Source organism: Cynara cardunculus, assembly GCF_001531365.2.
Source record: "Cynara cardunculus var. scolymus isolate 2C chromosome LG 15, CcrdV1, whole genome shotgun sequence".
In the NCBI taxonomy this organism is placed as follows: Eukaryota; Viridiplantae; Streptophyta; class Magnoliopsida; order Asterales; family Asteraceae; genus Cynara; species Cynara cardunculus.
The window spans coordinates 5,631,790-5,642,667 of NC_037542.1; the positions used below are offsets into that span (position 1 = coordinate 5,631,790).

The 10,878-nt window shown below is 35.1% G+C and overlaps 1 protein-coding gene across 1 annotated transcript; it reads left to right on the forward strand.

Moving 5' to 3' along the window:
* The first annotated feature begins 4,593 nt into the window (after positions 1–4,593).
* Positions 4,594–8,497, forward strand: LOC112527735 (transcription factor TGA2.3-like). The gene is made up of 11 exons (XM_025138519.1): positions 4,594–4,687; positions 4,779–4,879; positions 4,986–5,062; positions 5,223–5,447; positions 5,577–5,642; positions 5,720–5,779; positions 5,885–5,962; positions 6,438–6,495; positions 6,575–6,846; positions 7,107–7,352; positions 8,056–8,497. The coding sequence occupies exons 1-11, from the start codon at positions 4,614–4,616 to the stop codon at positions 8,200–8,202; spliced, it is 1,404 nt and encodes a 467-aa protein (XP_024994287.1). The 5' UTR covers positions 4,594–4,613; the 3' UTR covers positions 8,203–8,497.
* The last annotated feature ends 2,381 nt before the right edge of the window (positions 8,498–10,878 follow it).

The following is a 10,878-nucleotide window of genomic DNA, read 5'->3' on the forward strand; positions in this document are numbered from 1 at the left end:
TACTTAATTACCTGAATATCAAATTGAAGTCTTCAATTTCATCATCTGAAATCATCTCTTTCATTGGACTCTCATTAGACTTTTGCTACAGTCTTCGTGGACGATAAACCGGTATTTTACCACTTTATTACTTAGGAAGACGATATTGGACCATATTGTATACTTGCGTTGTGGTCCATTTCATTTGTCTAAAAGTGTGCGATATAACCTACCAACCGGCCCGGCCCGCGACCGGTAAGGACCGGTTATGGGACCGAAAACCGGGACTGTTGAGGTTTTTGGTAGTTTCGTGGGACCGGGACCGGGACCGGCTATGGACCGGCCCGGCCCGAAAATTTAAATAATTTTATAAATAAATGTATTTTTAAATAATTTTATAATATATTTTTATTAGACAATATAATTTTAATTATATTGAAACGTATTTTTAAAGTGTATTTGAGCGACCCAAATGTAAATTTTATAATGTATTAAATATATATATCATTAAAAAATCTTATTTTTTAATGTTGGGACCGATTGGGACTGGGACCAGGACCGGCGCCTCATAACCGGTTATGAAGTACCTTGACCGATCCTACCATTTTCGACCGGGACCAGGACCGGTTACGCCGGGACCGGTTATGAGAAAAGTTTGGGACCGATTAGGCTCGGCCCGGCCCGAGACCGGTTTTTAGCCATCACTAATTGTAATGAACTAATTTCTGAATATGTACTTTTAAATTATTTTACATTCTTATCAACTAATTTTTACCAAACATATTATGTTATTTAAACTTTTTGTAATCGAAACAAATACCCCAATAAAAACTTCGCCCGAAATCATCAAACAACTTAATTTGTTTCAATGAAATCGATTTGAGGTGAATGGTGCAACGTCATAAGATCAAACTTCATTTTTTTTTAATTATAAGTGGTAACTTGCATATACACCGACTCATTTAATGGGGCTTCAAAAATATCCAACAGAAAAATCTTTAGAACATCTCCAATAGATATGTTATATTTTTTATAAAAAAAATATCAAAAGTCATAACGTCTAAAAGAATTACATTCAACTCGAACATCAACTCTATTTTAGAGATGTTAAAATTAATTATATTATTAAAATATTCAATACATTTAATAAAATATTAATTTCATCTCTAAACATTTAATTTAAATTCCATTTATTAGTGAGAAATATATTATTTTTCTCTCTTACATATTTTAATTCTTTTTTTACCAATAAGAGATATTGAAAATAAATGGTTAGGAAAAAGAATGATAATGTAGAACATTTTAATCATATAGTTGATGCTAAAATTGAGTAGTTGTTTGAAGTTAGACGTAATTTTATTCACGATTTTGACTTTTATTACTCTGTTTTAGAAAAATTATAGTATAATTATCAGAGATGCTATTAAAGATTTCTCCAAATGAGGAGTTTCTCACATTCTCTCTCTTCTTTTCTTTATTTTAGCATACATTATAAGATAAATGTTGTTGGGCTCAACCATTTGATTTGTTAATAACACAAATACATCTGAACCAAAATTTTAAAATTTTCTTGAACTTATGCCATACAATATGATCACTTGTTATCGGATACAAATCAAAAGCTGGAATGCTTCAAAATCCGAATTGAGATATCAATCCGAATTTGTTTATTGAAATCCGAATTAGTCCAAAATCCGAATGTAATGAGGATTCATTTCCTAACTAAATTCGAATCAGGGTTCCGATCCTAAAGTCCTTTTTTCAGATCCGAAGGATTTATATTATTGCTGAAATCCGAAATATAACTTATAAAAGTCTTATTGTTGTCTGTACTAGTCTAAAACATAATGTCTTTAACAAAAATCGAATATTTGAAGTGAGCCGAGGTAGTCATCAAAGCGGATTGGATTGTCATCTAGCCGATTGAAGACTAGTATGAGATAAAGCCAAAAATAGTTAGACAAATACTATTTTTGGCGAGCCAATTTTTGAGTGCAAACTTAACCAATAAGTTTGGCTCACCAACTCTACCAACTCTTGTCCTGGTTTGGGAACATGCTCAACATGTCAGATTAAGGGGTTGTTCGGTTGCAGCTTAATAGGTTGTATAAGCTATATAGCTTATTCGGTCAGCCATACAAATCTGTTCATAAATGGATTAATCGGCTAACCAATGACTTATTCGCTCAGCTAGAAAAGATGTGTTGTTTAGACTCAACCTAAAATTTTACCCATATGCCCTTCTTTAAAAGATTTTTCCGGCCTCCTTCACCAATCTTTAGACTCTCCTCCTTCCTCCTCCGGTTAGTCTCCTAGCTTTCCTCCTCCATCCCTCATCTTTATTGCCTCTCCTTCGATGCTTCCCCCATCACCTTTTAACCATCTGCATCTGCACAATCTGGTTTTTGAATCATGACTCCCCTAACTCTGGTGGGTTTTCGAATCCCCTCCACCTCTGTAACATCCGGTTTTTCAGATTTTCGATCTGAGTGATTGGTTTCAAGAATTTCGATCTAGGTCTCCATCAACACCTTCAAAATCTTACTTCCAATTTAGGTCATCGACACTTACAAAACTTAGGTCATTGGGTATTCATCAACACTTTCCACACAAACAAGATAGAAGATTGAGGGAGCAATGATTGTTAATTGGAGGTTAGAGTACAGAACAAGGAGCGAGGTTGTTGTCTCGGTTGATTAGAGTTTGATTAGAGGCTGTTGTCTCGGTTGATTAGAGTTTGATTAGAGTCTCTTGTCTCGATTGATTAGAGCAACAATAATTTGGTAGGTGAACTTGTGAATTAGAATTTCCACTTTGCTATACAATTATTTTAACAGTTACTCTTAATCTAGGTTGAGGGTAAAATAATTTTAGTCATTTAAACGGTTTATTCAACACAACAACAATTTATCTTATATCATACAAACAACTTTATCAATATAGACAACTTTATCCATTCATGACTTAATGAAAAATGACCGAACAACCCTTAAGTAAGTTCAAAAATTACTATTTTATTAATACCACACTTTCTTTAATGTTTCATCTGCAAACATAATGATGAGTTATGTTAATAAACGTCTACATCATACTCAAAAGACTGAAATGAAGAGTACGATATCATTTGCTGATCAACAAATCAGATGAATAAATGTGTTAAAGTTGGATAACAACATTTATATAATGGTGGCTATAAAATACGACATTTGACAATGTTGCAACTCATTGTTTGATCGGAATTTCTAAGTGATAGTTTATTAGGCAAAATCGGTGTCAACATCTAAAGACTATCTCAATTCTTCAGATCTGAAGGAGTGTATCTTCTACTACTATTTCAATCTACAACAAAATTTTCACCAGTCAGATTGTTTACAATCAGGTTTTTACCTTCTTAGTTTCCGCAAAAAATATGTAATTTTCCTTTGTTTTATAAACATACATAATTAAAAAGTGAAAAGCTGTTCTATTTAGATTTAACTCTTTTCTACAAATATTTTTTGTGTTAATTATCATTATTCCCATACCAACACATGTTGTAGCAAAATAAAAAATTATTTAAAACCACCAAAACCCCTATTGTAACACAACTCTTGATATGTTTTCATTGACCTTGAGCCTATCAAAAGTAGTTTCAAAACCTAACTTTTATTTGTTAGTTGAACTAACACCGAAGATAACAGCCAGAAATAATTTCTGAATCGTTAAAAGCTGAATCTTGTTTGGCAAAAAAAAAAAAAGATTTGTCTCTTAATGGTTCTAAAACCTTCTGAATGATTTTCTATACTGGTTTTCCCATAACCATTCAGCATCCAAATTCCATTGTAAATAATTATCGAAAATTATATTTTATTTTGCATTATATCATGAAAGCTTCTTAATCATTATGCACCAAATCATTCAGCAACTCTCAAACAGTCCCTAAAATTTAATCTTTATTTGCCTGAAAATAATAATTATAAAAATTCCTTGTAACCTCAAAGATAAATCTCTACTGTTAACCACAAGGGTGATGCTTGATTGGCTTGAGCTTGGGCTCCAAAGGTTAAAGTGCTTGTAGGTCTCAAGTTCAAATTCAAGAAGGAATAAAAATCCTTTTGTAGCTATGAAGGTTCAAATGCGGTAACTCCGGACTACGCGCAAAGCAGATGGTCGTCTGATGATTAATCGATTTGCATAACGAATTAGATATCTAGGTTAATAAAAAAAAAAAAAAATCTGTAGTGTTTCGAATCCAGCGAAAAGAAAATTCCCAAAATCCATCTTCTATTTGGAGGTTGAAGCCAAAGTGTGAAAGGCACGCGCGAAGCTACAAGACTGGGAAAAGAGGTTGCGTTTATACATTTGGGATCACTCTGCTGCTGCTGCTGCTGCTGCTGTATCGGGAGACTAAAATGCTCAAACTTGGGAGAGAGAGAGAGAGAGATAGATGGGGCTCAGGCTGCAATAATGACAAAACTTGAGAGATAGAGACACAGACACTCTCTCTCTCTCTCTGATACYTGACGATGGACTATTATTTTGGGTGTAATTTGAAAGGGCTACCGTACTACTGATACGCTATCTTCTCATACTAGCAAAAAGATCGTACCCATTTTACCTTCCAAGATTTCCCATCTTCCGCCATTGAAGAACAAATGCAAAGCTTTACAACACCTCCACCTTCTGCTTCTGCTTCAGACTTGTATTGCCATTCTCCATTCTACATTAGGTACGCCTTCTCCTTCTTCTTTAATGGATTTCCTGTTAACATGTCTTCATCATCATATTAATGGTGGACCATGGATGAAATCATAAAACAGAGCAGATGAAAATGGAAGACCAGATACGCGTTTGGCGGATCTTGGAGACCTTCAACACTCATCTGTCTTCCATCAAGAGGATGCTGTTGATTTAAGCAGAAGTATCTTACTCTCTCTCTCTCTCTAGAAGCATGTATATATATATATATACATATATATGTTGTATCTAATTAGTTGCTGATTTTGAAATTCTTTGAGGTTTGGTAGGTTCCATATATAATGAAATAAAAGCAGGGAATGCAGCTCTTCTTTCTAATAACTTACAGTTTCGGCCACATCACATGGTAACCATCCATACCCATACCCATTCTTCATTATCTATTTTTGTAAGTTTATGTAATTTCATCATGTGGGTGCATCGAAAACTACATTTTTTTGTGGTGTTATGCAATTTTTCATGTGGGTTTGTTGGGAATGTGAATCTTTTTTGTTTGGTGTTCTTAGAACTTTGGGTCAACAACAGAGATGAGTTCCATAGGAACAGGGGAGTTCATGATGCAACACCAAAAAGGGACTCCATCAACCATGGTGGCCAGTGGCGGTGGTAGTGGTGGCGGTGGTGGTGGTCTGGGGAAAGGGCATTTTGAGAATTGGGGAGAGTCTGCCATTGCAGATAATAGCCAACAAACTGACACTTCTACTGATATTGACACTGATGATAAAAACCAGGTCTTTATTTCTATACCCCTTCTTTTTCTGTCCTTTCTTTCTAAAAAACCATTTAATGTTTCTTGTCTTCCAAATGATCATTAATTAAATGGTGATAAAAAGATGGTTTTTTTGGCCATTTTTCTGTAGTTTAACAGTGTTCAACATGGAGGACAACTTGCAGTAGATTCAATGGGGAAAATTGGAGACCAGAAGGTTCTTTGAATCACTGTTTTCGCTATTTTCTGTAAATATTTTAGTGAAAAAAACTTATGGTATTATTCTTCCATCAGATCCTTAGAAGGCTGGCTCAGAATCGCGAAGCCGCTAGGAAAAGCCGATTAAGAAAGAAAGTATTGATCTTTACTTCATAAAATGGCCTTTCAGATCATACTCATTTGGTTAATTCGCACTAATTTTCAATGATTTTGCTTAAATGAATTCCATAATTGATGCAGGCTTATGTTCAGCAGCTCGAAAATAGTCGGCTTAAGCTCTCACAGCTTGAGCAAGAGCTTAAACGAGCTCGTCAGCAGGTATTCTCTCCTCAAACTACTTGGGAGTCTTGTATCTGCTTGAAACGAATCATCAAACCGGTATATGTGTAGGAACCTCTTCTTTTGAGACGGACTAATGATTAAGTGGTTTAGTACATAATGATTAAATGGTCAGAATGATTAAAGGCTATCATGATATAGTGCAGAATTAAAATATAATTGTTTACAATGAAATTAGGATGCTGAATGGTTAAGAGAGACCCATGATACAAAATCATTCAAAGGGTTTTAGAACCATTAAGAGACAAACTTTTTTTTGTCAAACAAGATTTATCTCTTAACAATTCAGATGTTGTCTCTTAATGAAATTATTAAGAGGTAAACAAACAACCAGTTGTATGTCATTTTTAGTTAAACCGTAATTTTTGTTTTATTTTATGTTATGTTGATTATTTTGCGGCCTTGTTTCGAAAAATTTCTGGATCAACCTTCGAAAGCCGTTTTGTTGTTGTAGGGTATGTTTATTGCTACCGGAGTTTCGGGCGACCAGAGTCATTTAGTTGGTGGAAATGGTAACGGATTTTCCGGATAATTTTATTTATTCGGCTTCTTTACAGTTCAAGTCATTGAGATTGCGAAATCTATAAACAGGAGCTTTAGCGTTTGATATGGATTATGCACGATGGTTAGATGATCATCAAAGGCTGATCAATGATGTACGGTCGGCTGTAAACAGTCACGTGGCTGATAACGAGCTTCATCTTCTTGTTGACGCGGTTATGTCACATTACGACGATATCTTCCGGCTTAAAAGCATAGCCGCAAAGTCTGATGTGTTTCACATGCTCTCTGGCATGTGGAAGTCACCGGCCGAACGCTGTTTCATGTGGATTGGCGGCTTTCGCTCTTCCGAGCTTCTCAAGGTTTGACTGACCCGTTTGACTTTTCCGAGCTTCTATTGGGGTTTTAGGTTAAATTACCTTTTTGAAAGGTGATTTATAAATTCATGACCTTCTGATAGGTTTGAGAATGCCTTTGTTTAAACAGAAGAATGCCTAAAAACCTGTCGAAAGACAATGGATTTAAAGAACACTTGTAAGGAGGCATTTAGCTAAATAACCCCTATTGTCGTATGTGTACGGTTCAAAACCATTGATGCGATTTTGTTTTTGGGTTCGGTTAGATACTCGGGAACCATTTGGAGCCGTTGACGGATCAACAGTTGATGGGGATATGTAATTTGCAGCAATCCTCACAACAAGCTGAGGATGCTTTGTCTCAAGGGATGGAAGCTTTGCAACAATCCCTTGTTGACACGCTATCCTCGGCCTCCATGGGGTCCACCGGCGCCGGAAACGTGGCTGATTACATGGGACAGATGGCCATCGCCATGGGCAAGCTTGCCACACTCGAAAACTTCCTTCACCAGGTCGAACTTTACACCTCAAGCATATTGAAAACGCTCTATTTATAGGACGTCGAAATTTCCAAATGGTCCTAATAGACTGCCTTATTATAGGAACCAAACAATTATGTCTACTTAAAAGTGTTTGCAATAAGTTTATAGGACACTTTTAGGCATTTTAACAAGTGTTCTAAGACGGTGCTGAAAGAATTGGTCCCCTAATAATTTGTTATGACATTTTTATAGGACACTCAAAACTATAGGGTAAAAAACTAATAAGACATTTTATTTTAAAGTGTTCTGAACAACTTGTTTGGATGCTCAAAAAAACGTTCTGTAAACTTATTGCACGTGTTTTTTTTTTCTAGGATGTACAATTTGGTTGGTCCTACAAAACGGCTTATTTAGACAATTAGGGGCCATTTACCAAACGCTAACTGGGTAAGCACTTACTAACTCACTTACCTTACAAGTGAATCTTACCCGATAAGGGCATGACAAATACCGACAATCTTATCTGATAAGTGAGGGTGCCGACTTTTACCTGGTTAATGCATAAAGGGTAAGATTATTGCCTTCTATGCCGTTTTGATGGCCAAGAATCTTATTCGATAAGGTAAGTGATGGTGGTGGCTTTTACCCGGTAAGCGTTTGGTAAACGTCGTCCTGTAAACCTGATTTTTATAGGAGTGCCTAAACCCTAAAACCCCCTTGTGTTTGTGAACAGGCTGATCTACTGAGGCAGCAAACGTTACAACAACTGCATCGGATCTTGACCACACGGCAAGCTGCGAGAGCGCTTCTTGTCATAAGCGATTACATGTCACGTCTTCGTGCACTGAGTTCGTTGTGGTTAGCGCGCCCAAAGGACTGACCGTTGATCGGATTCTTTTTGGTTCAATGATCTTGAAAGGTTAGCCGTTATATGCTAATTTAAACCGGTTTGACCTCGAAATCATTTTCCAAAACCGAAAACTGGCTTGAAAACTGTAGTTTGAGAAAATTTTGATGGGATTTTTAGGGTTCTTCAATCTTGTATACTTGCTTAGTTTAGAAGCTGCATTGGTGAAGAAGGGATTCAGATGGTTGGTTAGGCCTTTTGATATTGTAAATTGGGATAGGCTATTTCAGAGCTCAAATTGACAAATCCAGAGCAATGTACAACTTTCACTGCGAGAATTGCTAGCTGTGAAAGGTTTATTGCTCTGGACTTGTTGATTATAGCTCTTGAAAAATGATTTAACTTGCTATTTGCGTTATTGGCCAATTTGTAGTTTTTTTTTTGGTGATTTTTGAAATGATTGTTTGAAGCACGTGACGTTGAAAAACATGGTTAAATTGCAATTTAGGTCAAATTAGCTTATAAATTAGTTATTGGCTGATGAACTAAAGCTCGTTGATAAACTAGTTATACTGATAAAAACTAGCTGATAAGTTAAATAACAATATGAAATTATATAAATAAAAAAGATCAGGGTTCGAATCCTGACGCTGCCAAAGTCTCAGGGGGACGTAGTGGAAAATCTTATCTACCTTGGGTTCGAATCTTGACGCTGCCAAAGTCTGTGGTTATGGAAACCAACTTATGATTTATCAGAAGGGTTTTTCAATAAAATTTAGAAATAATTAAACTGAACAAGAGAGTTGAAGTGAAATTTCCTGTAACCCCTGGCTAAATTTGAAGATATACAAAAATACCCTGAAACCCAATGACCTAACTCTATGTTAAACCCCATTTTCTCTTCTATGCCGAGGGCAGTTTTGTCAATTTATATAACTGATAAAAATGCCCTTAGAACCTCTGTTTTTCTTTTCAATGTAAGGGCATTTATGTCATTTTAGACATAATGCATGCTCTGGATACAAGACTTTATACGAGGTATGATGATCCAAGATTCTTGTGTCTTGCTTCTGGATGTGATTTGCCCCTCTCATTGTTCTTCCTTGGTTTATTGCATCTTCTTCGGGACCTATGGACGCTAGCACGAGGTATAAACACCCCTGTGCCGCCACCATTTGCCGCCCACAACCTCTCCAACCACCCCGGAACCGAAACCTCACCACCTTCCGACCAACTAAAATAGTTTCCTGGCGGCAATGACCATCCACTGCCAACCGTTCTCTGGTTGAACCTGCCCACACCCTTGTCCTTAGTTTGTAGCTCGTCATCTTCATCCGTAAGAAGCAATATCCGTCTTGTGAGTTCGGCATAGAAAGCATTGTCGTCGGCATCACCATGATCCATGGTGGKGKGGGKKGKGGTGGRGTGGCATGGGAGGGTGAAGCTTAAATAGGCAAAAGAGGAAGGGAGAGGGTGAACATAAAGTGTGTGTGTGGGGGTGGGTGAGTGGAGATATGGTTGGGTGCACATTGTGTAATTGACTATGACTAGTTGGCAATATTCAAATAAAAATAAATAAATGGATGATACAAGTTCACAAGTCATTTTGGCCATGGCTACCAAGATTCTTCCCCCTATTTTTAGGGATCTTGATAGGGAAACCAATTATCGTCTAAATCATACAATGTTGAAATAATAAAAACGGGAAATCACAAAAAGCAAATCTTTAAAATCGATTTTGTGGTTTGTTTTACCAAACGCTGAACAGTTGTACTTTGTCATCATGTCMGACCAGATATTATCTTTTTATGCATATTTTACTGGTCTAGTAACTCTTTAACAGTTCATAAGTTATATTCATTTGAAGTTGAATTTCGTTCCAGTTTTTTTGTGTTTCTTTTATTACCTATAAAAGTGTACATTTTTATATCTATTTCACCTTGGTTGCTTATTGTGTCCCAAACCGACTATAACTTAAAACAAGAAGATCGGAAACCAGATATTGGTTTAAACCAAATATAAATTTGAGGTTATAAATATATAATTAAAACAGTATTGTTGTAAGTTTAAATATCAGTCTTCACGTTTTTTTTTTATTTCTTTTTTAATTTGATAATTTTTATTTTATAAATAAAATAGTTTTATTAATCGACCGTCGGAGAAAAAGGGAGCATGTGAGAACACGTTGAATATTGACGGTGGATGGGTATGTTCATTTGCTCTTTCTCGCTTTACTTGTTTTAGTTGTTTTTTGCAATTATATATTTAATTTTAATAATCATATGATTCATATTTTTTACTTTAATTAAAATTATTATATACTAAAAGAGTGCTTGCACAATGTAGCGATACACGTCTCAATTTTAATGTTTTATTTTATTATTTGTTTCTGTCGATGTTATAATACGATTTTATGTGTTTTTAAGAAAACAATAATGATTTTATTTTTGAACAAAATATAAATTTGTAGATATCATAAATTTTTAAAAAGAAAATATATCGATATTAATATCAAATCAACTATTTAAAAATTCTGATTTTTATGTAATTTCGTTAATTAATTTATTTTTATTATAATTTAAATTAAATTTAATAACAAAATAATTTATTTTTGGTTTAATAATATAAATTTTATAAAAATAATAATTAAGTATTCTGTTAAAACTCAATAATTATCTTAATTATATTTTAGATTTTTTATATTTAAAA

Coding starts and splice junctions, on each gene's coding strand:
- LOC112527735 (XM_025138519.1), top strand. CDS start 4,614: ATGCAAAGCTTTACAACACCTCCACCTTCTGCTTCTGCTTCAGACTTG. Junction 4,880..4,985: donor TGCTGTTGATTTAAGCAGAA/GTATCTTACTCT, acceptor GAGGTTTGGTAG/GTTCCATATATAATGAAATA. Junction 5,643..5,719: donor GGAAAATTGGAGACCAGAAG/GTTCTTTGAATC, acceptor TTCTTCCATCAG/ATCCTTAGAAGGCTGGCTCA.